Genomic DNA, 24157 nt, shown 5'->3' on the forward strand with positions numbered 1-24157 from the left:
CAAGTTTTGAGCCACGGGGCCCCCCCCACGCTGAAGCCCTCCGTTATCCTGTCGTTTTAGTGTCACATGCTCAAGATCCCAAGGACACCAGACCACCTGCCAAAGTCGGCCAGAGAGGCTCGGAGGGAGTGCCACAGAGACGATTCCAAGGGGCACCCGCACGCAGCGATCACACGGCATCCACCAGCAGTGACTCCGGCCTCTCTAGCGCCTCCTTGAGAACGGGCCAGTCTTGGAAAAGCCCATCTGAACCAAGAAGGCAGCCGAGCAGACTCAGGTGTGAGCAGGGTGAGCCCCCTAGTGTGATGTCAGAACGCGGGTCGGCCGCGGTGGAGAGGCAGGCGGGCCTGGGGGAACTTAGGCCGAAGCAGCAGGAAACGGACATTCTGGACGACGAAGTGCCCGCCCACGACCTGCGTAGCGTAGACAGCCTTGGGACGCTGTCGTCTTCCGATGGGCCGTACGGAGGCCACCACGAGGGAAGCCAGAACTCCCTGCTGTCGGAAGGCTTTGGCAGCGGAGGGGGTGAGGAGTTCTCCGTGGCACGCCCGCGTGAGGCCAGGGGAGTGGACGGCAAGCGGACGTGCTACTTTCACAGAAGTGCATCCGTTTCCCCAGAAGTGCAGTCCTTGGCTTTTGGCGAGAGAGGCTACTCCACGCAGACCTGGGTTCACCACCAGCAGATGGTGGCCGCCCAGCAGTATACTTTCCGACCCACAGAGGGCGCCGTGATGTTCTCCCCCAGCAAGCAGAGCGCCCTGCCTAAATCGTACGGACCTCAAGACACCCCCACGCAAGGGGGATCCCTGCAGCGGGCTCACAGCATGCCGGTCCATGGGCTCGCAGGTGCACACCCTGCCATCAGAGAAGACGACCTCGCTTCCCTTAACGTGGACATCGACCAGTCCATTGACCAGCTGAACCAGCTAATCTTGGACCTGGACCCCACCTTCGTGCCTGTTCCCACTCGATCCAACTCGATCAAGAGAGGTGGCGGGGCTCACCTCAACGGATCGGCCGCCCCCTACGCAAACGGAATGAGTTACAGGCTTCTAGGTAATAAAGGAACCGTGCTGGAAAGCACACGCCAGCCAGGTAAGGCCATAGGTGGGCCGGAAGCCCTTCAAGTTTGCTGATTGGCTGTGTTTACAAAGCTCTTATGCTACAGAGGGGGTAGTATCGGCAAATCAGTGGAATAACTGATAGTGTTGACGTAGATCGGAATGGTGAAACCTGGGGAGCGCCCTGCTTTGGTTCTTCTCATCATTTTGTTCATCATTCGGTTTGTTATCAGAGGCTGCAGAGTTAAATGCGAGTCGGGCGATTCCTGACTTACAGGATGCATTCGGCAACGTGCTCAGACAGGAGGGATCTGTAGGAGCAAGTCTCTCACGAGCCTTGTTGCGCAATCCGGTCGATGTAGTACGTGACTCCTTGGGAACGTTTTTTTCCTGGCTGTAAAGCTTGCCCATAAACCAAATATCCGCAACAGATCAAATATTCTTCAGGGATTACGGTTTGTGATACATGAGGAGTGAGTATTTAAGAACTTTAATCGGGGCTGCATTTCTTGTCATGCATATGGAACCAGCAGCTGTCTCACAATCAGCAAAGGGAATCAGTTTGCAAACAGTAGAACAAGTAGGTTCTGAGCTTGACATACTATTGCATCAGGACATACGTTTTTACTTTTCGAAAGTTATCTGTGGACTATTTTTAGACAATTACATTTTTAGCAAGCAGTTATTTTCCTTTCCCCCTCTTTTTGGCGCATCTATTATCACAAATAGATAAGAGGACATAAAACCATATGTTCTATATTTGGGACCAGTGTTATAAGGGCTGTAGATCTGAATGGGGCTCTAGTGCTCTACAGCAAAGTCCTGAGGCTCTGTCTCAGGGAAGCAGGAAGCACCACCTCCATAACAGCAGGAACCTGCTCTCAGGCTGTTTGTGAGGTGCAGGTGACCCAACAGCACAAGGTACCTGGGTATCTAGGGGTATCTCCTGGGTATACTGAAGCATCTCTTGGGTATCTCCTGGGTATCTTGGAGTATTTCTTTGGTTTTCCCTGGCTATATCTCTTACGTATAGCCTGAGTATCTTGGGGTATCTCTTGGGCATCTCCTGGGTATCTTGGGGTATTTTTGGTATATCTCCTGGGTGTCTTTGAGAATCTCCTGGGAATACTGGAGCATCTCTTGGGTATCTCCTGGGTATCTCAGGGTATTTACTGGGTATCTCCTTGGTATAATTTAGCATCTCTTGGGTGACTCCTGGGTATCTTGGATATCTCTTGGGTATACTGAAGCATCTCTTGGGTATCTCCTGGGTATCTTGGATATCGCTTGGGTATACTGAAGCATCTCTTGGGTATCTCCTGGGTATCTTGGGGTATTTCTTGGGTATCTCTTGGGTGCCTTAGGGAATCTCTTGGGTATACTGGAGCATCTCTTGGGTACCTCCTGGGTATCTCTCGGGTACCTGCTGGGTATCTTAGGGAATCTCCTGGGTATACTGGAGCATGTCTTGAGTATCTCCTGAATATCTTGGAATGTCTCTTGGGTATCTTCTGTGCATCTCTTGGGTATCTCCTGGGTATCTTGGAATGTCTCTTGGGTATCTTCTGTGCATCTCCTGGGTATCTCCTGGGTATCTTGGAGTCACGTTCCTCCCACTGACACAGAAAAGCTGGCGCTGAACTAACAGTATGAATTGTCTTGGTCATCAGGACACCTTATACCTGTCATCCATCATCATTGTCCAATTAAACTATATCTGATGCTTCACCAAGTGAATGAGTCACTATGAGAAGCTTAATCCAAATATGTAGCATCTCTTACATGAAGAAAACTTTGCTCAAATCTGAACAGGTTCCTAACCAGTTTCCATTTCTGGTCTTGTGCACTAATACTGATATTGAAGCATCTTTGATGAGAATGTGCTAAGGATTCTGTCTGTACACATTGTCTGAGTGTTTAATCACTGACTGTAATCCCCATACTGGCTTTGGGTCTGTAACCTGACCGTGTGATCAACTAAATGAAACGCTACTCTCCTGCACAGTTAGAGCTGTTTTCCCGTAAACTACCGATCTGGGAGGAGTAGGAGCATGTGAATAGGAAGTCTCTTTTTTGTTACAGTTTATACTTTCATGTGTGAGACCGGGAAGGCATGCCAGGCGTGAAACTCGAGCACAGCGAGTGCTTTTGTCAGCCAGAGGTCCGTGGCACTAATATTTCAGCTGCCAGATGTTATCGTTCTCTCCGTATTGAGAGTATCGATTTGAGGCACCGCTCCGTAAGGCTAAAGGAATGTGTCTGAAGTCCGTAATCCCCGCTTTTGCTTCACACCTGTATTCTGTATTCGGCATGTAACTCTTCGCTGATTCCTAACTACTGCAATATGACGGTCTGAGGAACTGTTGTGCGACTCAGATGAACGTGCCTCGCTTGCGCTTTTTATTTCCCAACTCTAATCGTCGTTTGGGCATTACTGAAATGCCGGAACTGACCCCTCAATACTGCATTTAGCGTCCTTGAAAATGTCTGCTGTCTAAACATAGCAGAAATACAGACATGAGCTAATTCTCAGTGCTTCTCTGAATAAAGATCCATTAGAATTAAATTAAATCACAAGTTTTTTTCTTTTTTTGTTTATGGAACCGTGAACTGGGGACTGTCAGCATCCAACGATTTCACCTTCGATGCCTCTAGGTCATTTAGCTGATAAAAACACAGTCACTGTGTGTCGCTCCATTGCTCCTGCTTTTCATGTCAGCTGTCAACAGTGTGTAAATCTCGCCTGCATGCAAAAGCTAGCCTGAAAAAAAGCGGGGGGAATGAAAACAATCAAACATCTGTTTTTGTGTGAACCGCGGCTTGTGGAATTTCCATGACCAGAGTTCCCCCGAGGCAAAGTGTCTCTGCCTGTGATAGGAAACATGTTGATGGATGGCTGCTACTCAGGCCAGTCATGTTGTTGTCGAATCACCCCAAGCTGCAAGAGAAGGTCATCACTGAGCTTTTTTTTTTTTTAATAAAAAGATCATCTGTAAAGATCACATTTCAAACATTGCTTTTGCTTCTGGGATACAACTATGCTATTTGTCACCTACAGATGTTGCTACAAGATTTGATTGGCACTAAGGTTTAAAGAAGAGCTAAAACATTGCCTTAAGTTCTCTCCAAATTAAAGGACTTTCTACAATTCTGGCCCTGATGAATGAGGCAGACAGGTGACTATAAGATACTCTGGTCTACAAACACCACCTCGGGACTAACGTAAACCGTCAACATGTGCTCATTAAGTGCCCCACCTGAATCAACAACCTCTGTGTGCTGTCTGTCCTGTGTCTCAGTAACCTTGCCGCTGACATAGTACCGCATGATTTGGTGTCTCTCACCACAGTGTGGATTCCTTAATGTAATATATATTTATCGCATGTTTTGTCCTGGTGAATCCTGGTAGAGTTTGATTGTCTGGCTCACTGGTTCTCTGGAAATACTCCTGTAAACTCGTGTACTTGGGGATGTCTTGGATAAATGATTCCAGGAACATCTGGTTAGTTTTACGATGGTGTTGAGGTCCCTTATTGGGCAGTTTCCAGTGTTTTCCAGTGTCTCTGATCGGGGCTTGCACTCATGTGGTCAGGTCATGTGGGATAGGATTTGGTGGCAGATTTGGTCTCTGTATGTTAGGTTAGATGGCTGCATGTTTTGTGGTCTTTTCCCTTCTCATCCACCTGCCCGATAAACCTGGTACTGGTGAAAAGGGCTATGAGAACCACACCAACCACAAACCACAATTAGCACTGCAAAAGCATTCTTGTTGCTGTTTGGCTGCCTGACACTAACTGCAAGCTCTCAGGTTCACTGTATGTGACAAAGCAAACTAGTTCGGTAACTTTATTCCCATTCATATTTACTTGCTGTCGATCTTTCCGGCTGAAAATGAAGGAAAACGATCTATGCATCTCATACTGGTATATTCAAGGACCGGGACCTTTTCTAGTGACTTTGCTCAGTAAGACTTTTCTGGTTCCAGTACCTTAAATACTACTGGCCTGTATGTATGTCGCCTGCTTGGTTTTGAGCTTCTCGGCTCTCATTGGTGCTGACATCAGAGCGCTAGGGGGCGGGCGACCTCTGGAAAAGGCAGTAGGGCAGATGGCTGTAGCAGCTGGCTGATTCATGTGGCGGGCAGATGTGTGCGAGAGCCCCCCCCCCCCTCCCAAGCGGCTTAGCTCAGGGGGCCTCCTGGAATGTGAGGGGCAGAGAGGAGTCCATGTGACATGGCCCAGTTCTGGTTACTGCTTTGTCCTCCATCATTTAGCCCCAGGTCCGATGCAGCAGGCTCCAATTCCCAGAAGTACTCTAAGTCCATGAGATGGTTGGCTTCCTCTCATTCATGGAACTGCACGTGCCCTTCTTCCCAGGCAGCCCTGGACTAACGCATGAAATCTCAGTTCTGTTGTTAATAGACAGGAAACTCAAGCACAAAGTACAATAAATTGCGAAACACAGCGAACCTTGTAGACTGATGCCACTTGATATTAGCAATAACTACCTTTGAGTAAGTATCTAAGTTGCAGTGGATTCACACATTGAAACTGTGGGCAAAACGACTTCACTGCGTGAAAGTAATCGGATTGAGTTTGTTCATATGTTTTTTTTTGATGTTCGTTGATTGCATTATAGTTCTGTACCGCTTTCAGTACTCAGTGTCACCCTTTACCCAGAAAGGAATTATCTTGTATTAACAGTAACCGAAAAAATATATAGAGTATTAAAAAATATGATGACAGTGTTAGGGGGTTTGTGTTTCTTGGAGACTGTCCCAACTGGATCACTGAAAAGATTCAAGCCTCTTAGAGAAAACTCAGTAGCCCTTTTCAAAAAATGTGTATTAAATAGTTTGTTTACATTTAGTTTGTTGATTAAATGTGGATTTAAAATCTTGTAGTTTAATTTATAATGATGCTTGCACCATTCATTCACATACAACATAAGTTACAATATGCAGTGAAGTCATCCTGCTTAATTCTCCATGTTGACAGGTTCTGATGCTCTGCTCTCTCCCTTCCTCATCTCCTGTAGATACCACAGCTTCTGAGTACAGAGCAGTCACAAGACACGGCCTAAGCCGACAGCACAGTGCGACAGAGCACTCGAGGTGGGGTACAGAGGACGAGATCCAGAACTCTGCCATCTACACACCTGGTCTGCCATCCTCTCAGGTAGCTGGCTCCGCCCACCAGCAGATCATTGGAATCCTGTTGACGGCGCCTGTAGCCGACATAAAAAACAGCAAACATCCGTTACCAATGTATACGTAATAAAAGCCCAAGATGCTCAAAATGTGTGGGAATGTATTAGAAAATTAGTATATTTGATGTGTTCATTTGCCTTTTTTATCAGCCACATGCCTTGTTGGGTAGCACAAAAGTGATAAGGCTATATGTAACCTGACTGCGATGTGTGACATGTGTCATTGAGGTGTCGTTAATGTTTTAGACGTGCTGTCGGTGCAGAAATAACAGTGTGTTGTTCTTATTTGGCCTTCAGCTAGGTGTCTTGTACAGGAGCGACAGCATAGAGAACAAGCCACACTCTGAGGAATTTTCTGGAAAAGTGCCTGCTGGAGCGGAGATGGTGGCTTCCACTCCTGCCTTCCCCATCCCTCCGCCAACGCCCTATGGTAAAGGGGGGGGGGGGGGGGGGGGGGCAGTATGGTACCTGGAAGCCTGGAAGCCAGTCAAAAGGCCTTCTATGCTCATAACTCTTAATGAAATAGCGCCCTCTTCCTCTCAGTACTTTGCATGCCTTTTGCCCATATTTGTTGGCTCATTGTTGAAATTATTCGCCGTATTTTACCACTGAGCCCTATCTCTTGCACGGGATTCTGGGAAACGGCTGACACGAGATCTCCGTTCCTCCTCTTCTCAGCAAAAGACCTGTTCGAGTTTTCCCATGGACTTGCCGGATCCCGGCCCGGCGCCTCCCTTGGCGTGCAGAGGACAGAACGCGGTAGGTCTTCGCTTCCTGGTCACACCGTGGTTGCGCTGTTCATCAGGTGGCTCCCTTTGTCAGTCTGTCACAGCATACAGGAGCTCCCCCTAGTGGTTAAGGTGCGGGATAGCTTTGTGTGGGTGTCTACATGCGTACGTTAGTCTGTGTGTGGGCACCTGTGTGAGCACGCCTAGAATACAAAACACTGTTGACTGATGCATGGTTATTTAATACCTTGACTAATGCGGTAAATCCCTTAATGCTTTAGGATTCCTTCAAAATGACATACAGTCAGTCACCTCCTAGAAGGTGGATGGGTTTCATGGGAGTCGCAGCCCAAAATTGATGCAGCTCACACAACACATGTACAAGTGTTGCAATCTTTCTTTAGGTAAATTGCCTTAGGTTGCAGGTTTATAATTGCCTGATTCATTTAGTTAGTGGTTGCGACCAGAGGAACCAGTTGAGCAGATGACCTTGTAGGTCTACCTTTCAACACTCCAAACACCTTTCAAAAGTCAAATTGTTCAACGTCTTTCTAAAGTCTTTTAGCGGGGGCCGTGGCAGCCCGCCTCGGGGACTCCCCAAGGCGAAAAACTGTCTGAAACTACAAAAAAACAAAAATAAAGCATAAATCCCGGAGTCATAGAAACTGATATTTGCTTCGCATATTTTCTTTTGTTTTGCAATAAGCATGAAAAACGGGATAATAGTCACTGTCATTAATGAACTAAGAATCCTTCCTCTGGTGCCAGAGATTATCTCAGTGGAGAGCAGATCCGTATAGTTACCAGAAGATTCCTACACAATCTGCCGCATTTTGGCCTGTAACACTGTGGGGCTAACGCTTACTGAAGCCTGTGTAGTGATGGATGATGATATTTGACAAAAAATAACAAAAGTAAAAAAAATATATATATATATATATTAATATATGTGTGTGTGTGTGTGTGTGTGTGTGGTCCAGGTATACCTTACTTTATGGGAGCCAGTTTCCTGGAGTGACTGCAATGAAAAAACTAAAAATGCAAAAACTCTTGTATTTTGTTTGGTTACTTATGGTTACGGTTAGGGCTGGGTTGGGGTTAAGGTTCTCATAGTTAGCATTAGCATATTTCCCATAGAAATGAATGAACGGTCCCCAAAAAGATATGATTACACGACTGTGTGTGTGTGTGTGCGTCCGTCTGTGTTTTATCTTAATAAACTTAGTAGACAGCTGGAACATGCAGCATTTCAGATGTTAAATCTCGAATATCTTGCGTATCTGGTATGTTTAGACCATCCCAGAAATGGAGACAGTCACAAAACAAGTGATGTTCCGAGGATGATCTCAGCCCCCTAGATGAAGTCCTTAAATGCAGGACACTTTGATTTGCAATTTAAAAAATGCAGTAGTTGACATTCTCCCGAAGTGATAATGGAGTGCAGATAAGCCTGCATGCCTGGTCAGGGGTCAGAGGTCATTCCCGACATTCTACAGTGTCCTTTGAGGGAACAGATTGTGGAGACAGAGAAACAATGGCCGCTGGTCGCTGAATGAAGGGAGGGGAGCTGAACGTCAGTCGGGAACAGGAATGACAAAGCTGGAAACAACTGGGAGACTGTCTTCCATCTGGAGATAAAGTGCATGAAGTGATCCTGTTGCGTTTATGACTTCATTCACCCGCTTCTGTCATGTCTGGCTCTGTTTGACCAGGGCAGCGAGAGAGGCAGGGAGGGGAAAAATGGGGGGGGGGGGTATGTAAACAGGGGATAGATAAGGTCCCGGGAGAAGGGCTGTCTCCCGTAGAGCTCAGAGGAGTCTGTAACGGGGAGGTTGTGAGGTCCAGGCTCCCGGCGGACACATCCGAGATTTCCTCAGCATTCCACAGAACCTATTCTCCTTCATGACGACTTCTCTCGGTACGTAGACCAGTTCGTCTCCTCCGCAGGTCCTCCCGTCTCCACCGGCACGTGCAAGAAGAGGGCAAGAAAGGAGGAGAACGATAGAAATGGCGTGATAGAATCTTCGGAGGAGTAAACACCTATGGTTGTAGTTTACCATTCGCCGCGTTCTGACTCATGCTCTTTATTCTGTCAGATTGAACATTTTTGGGATGAAACCATCACTCGGTTGGGATGGGCGGGATTTCCTGTTGGATTCTTTGCGCGGTTTCATCGGAATGACTTTACTGACTGGTTGCTTTTTCTAGGAATTTTTATCTAAAAAAAACAAGGCCTTCATAGTAAACATCTGCATAATTACGGAGCGGTCTCACCATCCATGAGACAGTTATATTTCTCTATTATTGTTGCGTGTTTACTTGGGATTTTCTTCCTTTCAATGACTTCAAATTAGCTTGTTTTTATGTCGCTTCAGCGCAAATTACTGATTGCTGGGAGAATTTATAAATCACTGAATTTTTTCCGCCCACATATTATAAAACCACAGATGCCATCATTTGACTGATGGATCTTGCTCACATGCATATATTTAAATGGAATGATCGTCGCACCAGATTACTAATTTGTGTCACTGCGCAGATGAGAAACTGACTGCACTGGGATGAAATGCGAGTTCGGGAATGTGTCACGGATCCTGACTGGCAAAAGCAGAGTGTGTGTCATTTTTCCAGGGACTAACCAGTAAAACTCCACAGCACTGTAAATGGTACGTAGCTGCAAGGACCAGAAACTATCTAGCCATCCAATACCCTGCATATGTACAGTGATCAGTTCAGGCCCCTAAACCCACTGTTTCTCTGATGGACGTACTTCATTTGCCTGATTGAGAAGCAGAGCTATAAATAGAGTATATCAGAAGCGTGTGGCTAATTTTTGTGTTTCGTACCCTTGGGGTAGCCTTTCACTGTATTCATGCATCTTTCTTTGGCTGTTATTTTATGGTTTTGGGCTTATTTATGTTGATTTCCGAGCTGAGGAGGCCGAGAGTCCTGGCGGATTAGGCACAGAATAGGGCTCCCCTTTCTTCTGAGAGTGGCACAGCGCTACATTTTAAGCGTCTTTCCACACGCAGGCCCTGCCGCAGAGGCCATCTTTGAGGTAATGCCTGACCCCGCCCACTCAATCCTGCCTTCTTGGGACGCTCATTAGGGCCTCTCTGGTTTGGGATAACCAGCTGGTCCACACGAGGCGGCAGCCATCTGGAACGCGTCTCTGTGCTATATTTTGGGAGCACCGAAGGTGATTTGGAATTACTTGTGTTTCTATGGAAACATAACAAAGGCTGGAGGATGGGGGGGGGGGCGGCCTCCATGGAGAGGAGTTTGATGTGTAGATGGTGAACTCTGAATTCCTTTTGGCACCTCTAGGGGTATGGGGAGTGAGCGAGGTCATACGAAAGCTGGGCGGGGGGGGGGGGGGGGGGGTTAGGGTGCAGGTTTTCTAACCCACAGATGGTGACAAAGGCCCCCAGGCAGCGTGTTGTAGGTCGGGGGGGGGTGTTTCACCTGAGGAATGCTGCCAGTGGGGGAGGCATTGTTCTTTATTAAGGTCCTCCGCAAGTTTGTTGGGGAGTCTAATCAGGGGGGGCCTCCCCAGCCCAATGTCAATGACTACCCCCACCTTCCTGGCCCACCCGAACACGCTCGGATCCCTGGCTGTCCTGCCCCCACCTCAAGAGCACATTGGTCGGTCTTGTTGACATTATGGGTGCAGCTTCTATGTCAATGAGGACGATTATCTGGAAATCAAAGCCTCTGAACGCTGGAACATAGACCCTCCCCTAAGATTACGATTCCACCTTCGAGGTCTCAATGCTGAGGTTCAAGTTGATGAGACACATCCAGCTGCTTGGAGATCTACATCACATGATTGTACAATGTCAGCGTATTTTTCATGGGAGAGTCTCCAAAGATTCAACAAACCTGTACTTGCATACCCTCTCGCACAACGACGAACAGAAGTCCTTGGATCCTCAAAGAATCAGAGGCTGCCTGTTTTCCACAGTCTCCATTTGTTCCCTATTTACTCATTCCCTACATTACCTACATAAAGCGCACATTATAGGCGGCTAAGGAGGTAATTTGAAATACAGCTGTATGCTTCTGCGCTCCCCAGCTGTGATACCAATCGCCAATTCGAACATTCATTCAGCAGTACAGGGAGAAGCTAAGGTGATTTGTTTCCCCCCACTTTTGGCCAGTGAACTTAGAAAAGTGGAAGTTACCAGCCAAAATGGAAAGTCTGACTTGAGTTGATTTTCAAGTAAGGCGCTTGCACTGTGCACAGCGGGGTTGGTACCAGCGATGAAAACCTCTAAGACAAACCAGAGGAGGTTTCCCAGTCAGGCTTTCCAGTGGGGGAACCCAAGGAACTGGTTTTGCCATCATTTTATAGCAGATGTAATGGTTTATGACTGATTGGTTGTGTTGTGTGTTTACCTGTAGAGTCCAGGGGACACCCTGAGAGCCTGGGTCACATCGCAGTGTCGCTCGATGGGGAGGGCTTCCCCGTGGCTTTCCCAGGGCCCCCCAACCCTGCTGCATACCAGCGGCCATTCGCATCCATGCGTGCGGGATCTGTCGACGGTCTCATTTCCAGGACAGAGAGGTACTGCCTGTCATTAAGTACTAAATCTAATTAATGCAGAATTGCACCTCAAAGGAGTGCAGTCCCATTCTGTACATATACATATTTGGGAGGACAGTGTGTGGCTCAGCTGGTTACAACACAGTGCCTGCGATCGGAAGGTCACTAGTTCAAATCCAAGGGTCAGCAGAGTGATTTCACTGATGGGGCCTTGAGCAAATCCCTTACACCCAGATGGGGTCTGGGTGACCCCGGTCCTCCCAAGTATATATGTCACTTTGTATAAAAGTATACGCTGCATAAATTAAATGTAAAATTGAACGTCATACTACGCTGATGGATTATTATAATTCCCATGCACAAGCTCCGTATCATGCATGTTCTCCTCCATAATGCTCGTCGTGTGAAGTGCTACTGTTACGAGCTGTTAGAAAACATTTTAGGGTTTTCCTAAAGTGTACATTGTGTTATTCTGCCAAAGTATTTCTCAAAATATTGTTGTAAATATTCCAAGTCAAGCTGTTGATTTGAAGAAGCTGATTTGCAGATGTGATACTATGATGGACCAGTGCGGTCATGGAGCATTAAGTTCACTGCATTGTATGTTCCAGCTCGACCTCTAAGCCCCGACTGAGGCAGCAGTGCTCTCTCGGTGGGTCTGGACCTGGATTCGCTTCCCAGTACCCTGGTTACTTGGAGTACAACCCACAGACCCAATATGGCTCCACCCACACGAATGAAGGCGTCACCTCCTACCACGTCCGGTACCCTCTGAGCTGCAGTTCTGGCCAGAGCTTTGAGGAGCATGACAGCTCCAGTCCCAGCGAGGGGGATGCGGGTGTGAACGGGGTTCCGGAGCAACCGCCCCTCCCAGAGAAGAGGAGGGTCTCCCAGGGAGAACATGGCCTGGGGTTTGGGTCTCAGATCCTAATCAACCACAGTGGGAGTCCCACCAACATCCCCTGCGAAAGCCCCCTACCAGACCCCTCAGCGCGAGCTGCGAGTGCACCCCCGTCGGTACATGGTACGCCCCTACATCCCCACTCCGGCTTTGCTTATTCCAAACAATAGCCCTCTACGCTTGGCCTCCCCAGTCTCTCAATCAATATGCATCACCCGAATTTTAATGTGTGCCTATCGTTTGTGCATTTTCTGCCTTCTAAGATGTGTTTGCTGGCAAGCAGGAGACCGTGAAGTTTGTGCAGGACACATCCAAATTTTGGTACAAGCCAGACATCTCAAGAGATCAAGGTTAGTGTTTTTTTTTTACATCAAAAATCCAAGATTTGTGTGATTTGCGTAACATCTTTACACATTCATATAACATTCTGATGTCATATGTCACACCAGGAAGAGAACGGTGTTGCCCTGTCACACTTGGTCCTTTGTGTTTCCAAACTCTTGCAGCCATCGCGGTGCTGAAGGACAAAGAGCCTGGATCCTTCATAGTTCGGGACAGCCACTCATTCCGAGGGGCCTATGGGTTGGCCATGAAGGTCGCCACGCCCCCTCCTTCCGTGCTGCAGCAGAGCAAGAGAGGTGGGCGCTTCCCCTCAATTGATTGGATAAACAGCACCCTCTGTCAGACTTGCAGGGAAGTGCAGATGCAATTTGTTAACTGGGAGAACTAACATAGAAGCTATAACACACATAGCACCCCCTTGGCTGTAGGGCCAGTAAACCCCAGGCATCTCCTCAAGAGTGGAGTTTGACCTGTCATGCCTGTGAAAGGGGAGAGGAATCCATCACAGCTGGGTGCCACCTTTCCAGCGTATTGCGCAGATAGAATTGGTGTTAAATGTGCGCGGATCTACCGCTTGTCAGATGTGATCAATGTGAAAAAGCATAGCCAGCCTTCATATTTATTATTATTTAATGGGTTTAGATGCCGGTGGTTCCTTTGTATTTTACTTATAGCTTCCTAGTAGCTTAATAATTTGTACAAAAGCAGAGATAAAATGTAGGTCCCTCACGTCTGTGTTTTGCAGGGGGTGACCTGTCTAATGAGCTGGTTCGACACTTTCTGATCGAGCGCACGCAGAAGGGTGTGCGGCTCAAAGGGTGTCCTAAAGAGCCAAACTTTGGTAAATCTCCTCTCCCGAGTTGTACCTCCCTTTCGGAAATGTCGCAATGCAATGTGCGGGCGTGTGAGCCTCTGCGTGTATCCTTGAATTCAAAATACAGCAGGCGAAGGGAATGGAGAGTCTCCGCCCAGTGGCAACACTGAAAGATAACCATGTCCTGTAGTTGTGAAGCTAGCTACAAGAAGTGAGAACCCTGATTCATGAATAAAGTCTTTAACTTAATCCTGAAGTGTATGCACATTCCTTGAAACGTTATATAAATTGTTACTGTTAACAGAACTCATTCAAATTCTTTGTGCTTTATTGACGAACAATAAGAATTTGAACGTGACCGTGAAAGAGCCACACGAATGTGGTACTAGGCGCCGAGTCCGCATGGGCTTCACAGTGTGTCGTCAAAGGCGCTGAGGCTCCCCTTGCGTTTGCTCCCACAGGCAGCCTCGCAGCCCTGGTGTGTCACCACTCAGTCAGCTCACTGGCCCTGCCCTGCATGCTCATCATACCTGACCGAGGTGAGCACTCTCTCACCCTGCTTCTATTGACCTGGTGGCCCGATGACCACCCTAGAGCTGTGTCTCTAGACGCAGCCTTGCTACATTCACCTTCATCCACCTCCCCAGTTAAGCTGATTTTTACCCATGACATAACCTTCAACGTTTGTCCAAAATAATTTCATCCATTCCAATCCATTCTATCACAATCCAGTGCATTACAGTCCAGTTCTGTCCATTCCAATCCAGTGCATTACAGTCCAGTTCTGTCCATTCCAATCCAGTGCATTACAGTCCAGTTCTCTCCATTCCAATCCAGTGCATTACAGTCCAGTTCTGTCCATTCCAATCCAGTGCATTACAGTCCAGTTCTCTCCATTCCAATCCAGTCCATTCCATTCAGTTCCAATACATTCCAATCCAATCCATTCTATTCAAATCAGTCCATTCTTATCCATTTCAGTCCAGTCCCTTCCACTCCCATTGATTCCATTTTGATCGATTCCCATCCAGTTGATTTCATTACATTCCAATCCACTCATATCCAATCCATTTCGTTCCAGTTCATTCAATCCAATCCATTCTACTACATCCCACTCTAATTCAATGTGGTTTGCTGACCGTTAACTAACCTGATGGCAAAAGCATCATTGTTATATTTAGGACAAATTAAAGCTGTATGGCAGTACAGAGTACAGTATAACACGCAAGCACTTCAGGGGCTCAGTGATGGATACATTGATAAACTGGCCCATATTTCACTTTTCAGTTTAGTCATCATGTTCTGTTTCCCTCGAGCCTGTGCTTGTGGTTCGTAAAGCCTGAGAACACAGAAGGGGCCGGTGAGTGAGATGTCGATGTATCAGAGCCAGCCTGAGTCCTGGTCTCCCGCCTTCTGCAGATCCTCTGGAGGACATCGTAGGGCCTTCAGCACAGACAGCCACCAACTCGGCGGCAGAGCTGCTCAAACAGGGAGCAGGTACCAGCAATATACCTGCAGATACATCACATTTTCAGACGTGTTGTACATCATTTCAACACACCAAGATATCATCATCAATTTAAAAAATGATTCCAAGCAAGATATCCATAATATTTTGAGGTTGAATACAAATACACTAGTGGCCAAAATTATGGAAACGCTTCCAATTTTTAGAGATTGCAGAACTTTATTCAGCCATTGTCCCAGTTACTTTTTTAATCATCTTATGCATGATTTTGCAAATCATACACAATTTTTCCCACTAGTGTATATAATTGGTACAAATTGGAATATCTGTCTAACAACTGCTTCTACTGCTTATTATAGAACTGGAGTGTCTCTTAAGACATTAAGAATTATTCGAAACACCACTACCCAAAAACGACTCGCTGGCATGTAACGCTCCCTAAGCTGTGTGTCCTCCCTCGCAGCCTGTAATGTGTGGTTCCTGGGCTCTGTGGAGATGGAGTCCCTAACAGGCTACCAGGCTGTGCAGAAGGCCACCAGCTTGACCCTGGCCATGGACCCGCCACCCATTTCCACGGTGGTGCACTTCAAGGTGTCCGCCCAGGGCATCACCCTCACAGACAATCAGAGGAAGTGAGTGCCGCCTCCACTATGCCCCAGGCTTCACATGCTGAGGGTCATGTGACATTTGCATGGGGGGGGCGAGGGGGGGAGGGCATCATGCTGCAGTAGGGGGTGGACACGGCCTTGCCAAGCACCAAGACGATACCACCACACACATTCCAGTAATGCTATCATGCACCATGTGACAGGAGCACTGATGAACGTTACAGCAATCCAGGCTCAATCCCTCTCTTCTTCTGTTTCTAGACTGTTCTTCAGGAGACATCATGCTGTCAACACTGTAATATTCTGTGCCTTGGACCCTCAAGACCGGAAGTAAGTTACCTCCAGTTTCTATAATGAATTAAACACACTTTTAAGGGAATTATTTCACAACCGGAAACAGCCTGTAAATATTGTCTCTTTCCATTCGTCTCATGTAGGTGGACCAGAGATGGCTCTTCCATAGCGAAGTAAGTCTATCTCTGTGTTTCTGTCTGAGACCTGGCCCATCCGGATCAAAGTGAAAATGACCAGCTGTAGTGCTCCAACGCATTAAAAACCCAAGTCAGTTTCCAGCTTCTTTTTAAACTCCATACTAAGCTAAAATCATGAGCTCCACCAGGCCTGACTCCACAGTGTGACAGTGGTTGGTCTGCCCAGTCGTGAGCCTGGCTCACCCAATCATGAGCATGACCAACCCAATCACAAGCTTGGCCCGCCCAATCATGAGCCTGGCCCGCCCAATCATGAGCCTGGCCCGCCCAATCATGAGCCTGGCCCGCCCAATCATGAGCCTGGCCCGCCCAATCACTGACTGGTTTTTATTATTATTTTAATTAGAAAGGAAACAAGCAATTTTTTTAAAAGGGGAAAACATATTGGACTCCTCCCTCCACAGGATCTTCGGCTTCGTGGCGAGGAAGGGGGGCAGCGCCACGGAAAACCTGTGCCACCTGTTTGCCGAGCACGACCCCGAGCAGCCAGCCAGTGCCATCGTCAACTTTGTTTCCAAGGTGATGATCGGGTCAGCGAGGGCCAAGTAGGACCACTGCAGACCCGCAGGACCGTGCTCAGCCTTGCATACGATATGACATACAGGTCATTCGCCTGAAACTGCACACATGGTCTTTCATACTTCCTGCCTGGGACTGACTGCTTTGACGTTGTTGGCAAAAGTCTCATTCCTAAGTACCGTTACTGTTACCTGGCGTCTCCAAGATGTTTGTTTGAATGGTACTGAACAGAATGCCTTCATCCGGTGCTTGTTATTTTTAATCGTTATTTTGTGCTGTTAATACTGTATATACCTATATCCCAGATCAATGCCAGTGATGTGACATTAACACAGCTTCATATCAAATACTAACAGCTATATTATGGATGTAAATGTGCGTAACTTATATTGGTCCTGTTTTGTAAAGGGGGAGACACTGCTTTCTGTACATATGTTTGGTGATCTTGCTGCTGAAGCCCCTCATCACCATTATTTTATTTAGCTACCTGTCCCTTAAAAATACCATTATATAAACACTAGAGTATTTTTGTATTTAAACTCTAATATATTTTATCACCACATTGCTATGTTTATATATAATACATTTTTATTGCGCTAAAAACCTCAGATTGGTCTATATACGCAACAGTGTTTAATTGATATATGTAGCTTATTTTAGGTGTTTTTTTTCTCAGTCGTGTAATTTATCATCGTTTACTTTTGGTAATTATTTTAAAAGACATTTTGAAGGCATCATACATACTTTCAGTGTATTGAGTGTCTTAAGGTTAAATAGTTTGATGTCTATAACATTCTGAATATTTTAGGACTTCTTTTTTTACAAGAAGGACCGACCTGCCTGTGCTCTGTTTGTATAGTTTGCGAATAATTTTATAATGTCTAAGATTTCACACAATAATGTACATATAATGAAACGATAAGGGAGCATTTCGATGCAAACTGTTAGTGTTACTAGCTGGGAGTTTGACAGACCCAGCCACAGTAAGAATCTGTGGCTTTCAATGACTTAATACCCAATACAGTATTCCACTGCACCCTCATATTAATATACTGTATATATGCAAATGGAAATGGAATGTTTATATATGTTTAAAAAATAAAAACCTGAACATTCCTTAAATACTGTATGTTGATTGGTTCATTTCGAGTAGCTTTACTCTATACTGTATGATTTACTAACAAGCCAAAATTGTATTTTTTTTTCTACTTCAGCATGTGTAAAACCATTTAAACTATTTGTAATTTATGTAAAACATATTGTAATTTATATACCTCTAAAAGTAGAACATCCAACAGTGGATTGGAAAACTATAAATGGCAATAATTATATTGATTTTTTTCTACTGGACTGCTTGTATAAATCATTCAAACCATTGGCTGAAGCTGGTCATTATTTGCCTTTATACCTTTATATGTATCAAGCGTTTCAAGCCGGGCAGTAGAAAGTGCTTCACATTATAACAGGCAGGACCAACAGAGGACTAAAGTAGCAGAAACAAATAAAGAAATAAAGCAAATGACATTCCAGGTAAACACTCAAAAATGATGAAAAGATACAAACTATAATGTATGCAAGAACAAATTAAATAAGTGGAATAATGTATAATGAAATAAAATCTATAAAACATTAAATGCAAATTAAGAGATAAATACATTTGCAAAGGCTGAGCAATAAAAGTATGTGTTCAAACAAGCCTTAACGATGACTAGCGAGTCAGCCTATCTAATGCTTATAGGTAAGCCGACCCAAAGTCTGGAAGCCATCGCAAAAAAAAAAAATCCTGTATCATCTTTGGCTGAACTTTGGAACGGCAAGTAAACGTGACCTGATGATCTTAACGGTCTGGCTGTTTGATGGGATACCAGCAAATCGGAATGATACTCAGTAGCTCAAGTATCAAGCAAGGCCTCAAGTAATTAAATTCTAAAGTAATTAAAACTTTTTAATAAATTCTAAATCGAAATGGAAGCCAGGAAAGTGATGCCAAAATTAGGGTAATATGTTCACGAGCCTTTGATCTCATAAGTAATCTAGCTGCAGTGTTACTTACCAACTGCAGACGAACGATAGGAGAGCCGTTCAGTGTAGCAAATAAGCCATTACGATAGTCCAGGCAAGATGTCATAAAAGCACGAAGATCTGTTCAGTATCTTCACAAGATAAGTGTCATGGCGCCCGCTCGTCTGATCCTCCTGTGAGCCACGCCCCCTCATCTACCCAATGTGGATGCCCCGTGTTCGCCAGCTGTTTACTGTTGACTGTCATTAGTCCAGTATATTTAAGTCCGCATCTAAGTATGTTTCACCAGTCCGGTCATTAACGTTGCGTGTGTTTTGGAGTGTGTTACCCTGAAAATAAATCCCCTTTGGTTCGTATCCACGGCTTCCTTCACCTGCTTCCCTGTGCCACACGTGACAGATTGACCGGACCTATGAACCTATGCATTATTCCTCAGCTGAATGCCAGACTGTACCAGTTTATTTACAGGAGGTTCAAAGTTCAAACTGGAATTGAAAAGTACCCCAACAGTAAGTTCCCAGACACCAGTTTAAAACTATGTGCTAATGAACCCAAAGCCTGCTTAAGATGAACCGTATTCAGTTATGAGCCAATTAATAAAATCTCTCTTATCAGTGTTAAGCTGGATAAAGTTATAGGACATCCAAATTCTCACATCATTAATACAAGCTGAAAGAATTCATAAATTAGATGCACCATTTGCATCCAAAGACAGGTAGAGCTGTAAATCATCAGCATAGCTGTGAAAGTTAATGTTGTATTGCTGTATGATCCAAGAGGGAGCATATATAGAGAAACTAAAATTGGACCTAAACTTAAGCCTTGGGGCACCCCACATATACGTATGGAGGGAGAGGAAGTTTCTTTGCCGACAGCAAATGCAAAAGTTCTATTTGATAGATATGAGGAAAAACCAGGCCAAAGAGGTTCCTCATATTCCCACCCACTGTTTTAATCTACTGATCATGATAGCATGATCAAAAGTGCCAAATTCAGTACTTAAATCACAGAGAATTAACACAGAGATATTCCCGGTATCTTCAGTCATTAAAATGTCATTTGTAACCCTGAGGAGCATCGTTTCTGCACTGTCTCTTTTTTAAAACCAGATTGAAATTTCTTTCTTTCTTTCTTTCTTTCTTTCTTTCTTTCTTTCTTTCTTTCTTTCTTTCTTTCTTTCTTTCTTCTCAATACTTTATTACTACTCACAACATTATTTTACTCATCTACTTCCAGTTCCTGCATTGCTAAGACTTTTCTAGTATTTTAGATAAAAAGGAAATAGGCCATAATTACTTGGATCTGACTGATCGTGGCTTCTTGAGCATGGGTTATACCATGGGTTGTACCATGTGTTGTAAAGTAGTTTAAAGTAGTTGGGAACCACACCAATGGCCGAAGAACTATTCAAAATAGATAAAAGAACTGGAGGTACTACATCACTGACTTCTTTGAGCAGTCTAGTGGGTATGACATCTACAGGACTAGATGACGATTTAAACTGATACAACAGTTCAATGAGCTCTTGCTATGAAATTGGTCTAAATAAACTGAAAAGGACCCTTTCCACACACTGAACCTCACTGTATGGCTGAGGAGGCAAAATAGAAGTTTTAATTTTGTTAACTTTCCTAGCGAAAAAAAGCTTTTTATAAAAAAATGCTTTTACACGTAACAGCACTTCAAGCCTCTGTTTGTAAAACAGGATTAACAAGATCATTAATGGTTTTAAACGAAAACCTATGGTTGTCCTTATTGGCCTCATATAGCCAGAAATATGCTGCACTTGAAGTCTTTACAGCTGCATTGTAAGAAACTAAAAGATCGTTTGATAATTGACGATGAATGTGCATTTCACAATATCGAACTGGTTGCAATACTGTTTTTCTTAGGTCATAAATCATTAGTGTTTGCCCCAGTATTCAAAGTTTCATCAAAAAATATTAATTGCTGAAGCCATATGACAAAATGTATGGATCGGTCCCTTTGTTCCCCTCTTCTATATGTCATTTCCCCATTTGGCCAGCAGGTGTCTCTGGTCAACCTGTCTCCCATTATTTCCCAGGTTTGATTTAGTTCTCAGTGTGTTCCCCTACTCCCTCGGCTGCTTCATGGCTGCATTTGCTAAGCATGTACCTGAGTATCTGATACCCTACCCTTATGGGTTGGACTGTTTGGACTCAAATAGCTGTGCTGGACTCAACTATGTTGCACTGTTTGTTTATTAGTTGTGTTTCCCCCTTGGTAATATGTTCTTACATTGTTAATATAGGTGTTTGTTTTTGCATGTTCGATTCCAGATGTCCCTACCTGTGTTTAGTTGGTAGATATACCCACGTTTCTTCTCTTCCCTAGTGTCTGTAGTGGTTTTGATTATGCTCACTTGTTTCCTGTTAGCCATAGTCCTTAGTGTTAATAGCCATATTAATACTAATAGCCCACACTTGTCCCTGTTGAAGCTTTCGTTGCGTTCATATATGTGCCTGCCCTGCCATTTCCTCGGTCATTGTGTGTCTGTAGCTGTAGTTGCCCTGTATTTGTTGCTGTGTTGCTTCCTGCCTTAGTTTTGTTGTTTACCTACTTGTGTGACTTTTGAGCTTTAATAAAGTTCTGTTTTGTGAGCCACAACATGGACCGCCCGTCCTTCATCATGCCCATCCCTAACACAATCCATTAGTTAAAGACTTTTTCACAGATGTCTGAATACAACGAGCAATTTGTTAGTGAAGGGAAAGGCTATATTCTTCACGGTTCCTCTGGGCGTTGTATTTATGTAACATGCCAATTTTGCCCGCAAAATTAATCGGATGTAGTTACAGGTCAATGGGAATTTGTTTCAATGAAAACATCTGTCATTTCTTAGCGTTGGTGCCCATCCAACCCTGCCCTTCACGTCCCTACCGCCTTTGGCCAGCAGGTATCGCTGGCCATCCCACCTTTTTACTCCCTGTATAACCCTTGTGTGTTTCCACTGCTCCTTGTATTATTGCAGGACTCAGGGTATTGAGTGTGTGGCACAGAGGCTGCAACCATACAGTCAAGGGTTCAAAGTCAGCCTTTCTTGTTTTGTTGAATTATTGATTTTTGTTGTTCCTGGTATTTGTTAATGGTTCTTTGCCTCCATGCTTTGGTTTACTCTGCTTGTGTTCTGTTTGATTTTTTTCCTAGTGTAGTCAGCCCTCTGCGATGTTCCCTAGTCTGTAGTGTTTCCCTGGCTTGGCGGTTGTTATAGTTCCTTACTCCAGGTGCGCATTTAGTGTTACCCATTGTTCCTGTATCTCTCCTGATTGTTTAATTGATCATTAATAGCACCTGTCCCTTGTTTGCCCTGGTGTTCCTGTGTATTTCAATTCCTTAGTCAGTCACTGTGTGCTGAGTAGATGCATGTTGCTGATCTGTTTAGCTTCTGGGCCTGTTCCCTGTGTTAACCAGTTCCCAGTCTTTACCTTGTTCCTTAATTGTGTTTGTGTTTGTTTTCTGAGCCCTTGAGGTCTGTTTGTTTTGTTATATATTTCCCTGGCGTGTTTTTTTTTTTTTTTTTAAACCCTGTTATCTCGTGAGTCGCCAGTGGATCGTCACACTCATTTCCCCACCTGAATCATGTCCTGTGTTCATGATAGTCATTTATCTTTTGCGATTAAATATTTGACATTTTATACCTCTGTGTGTCACAAAGGTACTTTATTATAGATTTCCTGTTAGAATAAAACAAGTAGGTATGCATCAATATGAAGGAAAGCCTACTGCTTATTGTGGTCTACATTGACTGGGGTTATTGATTTTAAACTCGAAGGATGCAGGAGCCAATTTCAGCTGTAACATTAAATCCTCTCTGCGATACTGTGACAAGCCTCCAAGTGGGAAACAAAACAATGAATGGAAAAATGGAAAAATCTTAGGCAGTTGCCCCTCCAGATTCACAAAATTGGCATCTGTGGTTTCTGTTTTTCGTACGTTGGCCGTAGATCACAGAAACTCGGCAATTACGCTTAAGCCGAAATACAGGCCTAGACAATACTGGAAAAGATTTGTATAATATAAAATTACTAATATGACTGTTATTGTTATTTGATATTCCTTACTGTAAGTGCATACTCTAGCTTTAATATTAAATGTTTTTAGTTAAAAAAAAAAAAGTTAGATCTACACATCTTTATTTTGGTATGCTACACATCTTTGTCACAGCAACCAGTTTTCACTTTTAAATTTTTACGTGCTGCTACCCAATTAGGTCTATTATTCACACATTTTCACATTCACTTGATCTTCCTCCTTAATCTTGTAAAATGTGAAGGGGTGACTTTACGAGATTTTAATATATCAATGAATGCATGATTTACTAATACCAACGAGATTTTGAATATGGGCCAACACATTTTACACTGTGCATGTTCGTATGTATTCAGAAACAATACATTGCTTTCACCAAGAAATATAACAGTCGTCCTCTACCTTATGACCAGCAGGTGGCACTAAATAACAACGAAATTACAGAAAAATGCATGCGAACTTCAAAACAGTAGTTTTCAATTTTTTGCGCATTTTGTAATACTCTGATTTATGACCAAACTACTCAGTGCGTCTGCTTTACACAAACTTTAATGTAAGGATATTTTGAAATAATTCTACATTAATTTCGTTCTTATGCTTATATCTGACATTCTTTCTAATTTCCCTTCCAGGAAACTTTTATCCTCGTACCTTTAAGAACAGAGATAATTTGAAGTTACCTCAGTTCAGATTTAAAAAAAAAAAAATGTAAACTAAGGTGCCCCAGATAAGATTCTCTGCTAAGAAAATACAGATTTGTTTTCCTTGGCAACTTCTCTTCGAGAAACATGCATACACACATTAAGCTTGGGTTTCCAGAAGGCAGTGAAAGATCTGCAGGTCGCCCTAATCGACTGCAAGTCGGCGCATGCATGTTTTTCAATTGAAGCTGCTAGGAGAGTTTCAAATTGCAGGGGACGTTCACCCAGATGAAGACAGAAGATTGAGACGTCCATCCCTGGACAGTTTTCAGTGGTGGGGGGGGGGGGCGTTCCTAAGGAAGACTTAGAGGGGGAGTCGAGGGAGGTGAGGCACAGATCTGAGGGTATGGATTGTGGTGGGTCTCCTCCTTATATTGAAATGGAAAGGTCCGGAAAACTATCTAGGGAAACTCCAAGATCTGGGGACATCTGGTGTGTTTTCAAAAAGAAATCTTTCACACGGGCAGATTTTAGTTAATGGCATGTGATTAGAGGGGACAGAGATGTAAGAGGGATTCCTTTTGAACAAATATTTCTGTCTTGGGGAGGCATGGTAAGATAGTATATGAGACCGAGATACAGCTCATCTGTAATAAGCTTTTTATGGAGAACATGAATGTCTGTGTGAGAGATATACTTTGGAGGAAAGTATAGGGATGGATAAGGTCTACGTCATTCCCAAGGATGATGTCTGAACA

The 24157-nt window shown here is 44.5% G+C and overlaps 1 protein-coding gene across 3 annotated transcripts in view; it reads left to right on the forward strand.

Moving 5' to 3' along the window:
- Positions 1-18061, forward strand: part of LOC125740180 (tensin-3-like) — a 33276-nt gene extending 15215 nt beyond the window's left edge. For 2 of the 3 annotated variants that reach the window (XM_049011035.1, XM_049011036.1), the window contains 15 exons: positions 61-1095; positions 6099-6238; positions 6567-6699; positions 6948-7028; positions 11402-11564; positions 12155-12567; positions 12708-12794; positions 12951-13082; positions 13532-13627; positions 14062-14139; positions 15020-15097; positions 15532-15700; positions 15938-16006; positions 16114-16143; positions 16572-18061. In XM_049011035.1, the coding sequence (XP_048866992.1) occupies positions 61-1095; positions 6099-6238; positions 6567-6699; positions 6948-7028; positions 11402-11564; positions 12155-12567; positions 12708-12794; positions 12951-13082; positions 13532-13627; positions 14062-14139; positions 15020-15097; positions 15532-15700; positions 15938-16006; positions 16114-16143; positions 16572-16716 (2849 nt within the window). In that variant the 3' untranslated portion in view covers positions 16717-18061. The remainder of the gene's footprint in view (positions 1-60; positions 1096-6098; positions 6239-6566; positions 6700-6947; positions 7029-11401; positions 11565-12154; positions 12568-12707; positions 12795-12950; positions 13083-13531; positions 13628-14061; positions 14140-15019; positions 15098-15531; positions 15701-15937; positions 16007-16113; positions 16144-16571) is intronic. The other variant, XM_049011037.1, reaches the window with a different exon arrangement.
- Positions 18062-24157: the final 6096 nt, after the last annotated feature.

This window comes from Brienomyrus brachyistius, chromosome 4 (assembly GCF_023856365.1).
Source record: "Brienomyrus brachyistius isolate T26 chromosome 4, BBRACH_0.4, whole genome shotgun sequence".
NCBI classification, from domain to species: Eukaryota; Metazoa; Chordata; class Actinopteri; order Osteoglossiformes; family Mormyridae; genus Brienomyrus; species Brienomyrus brachyistius.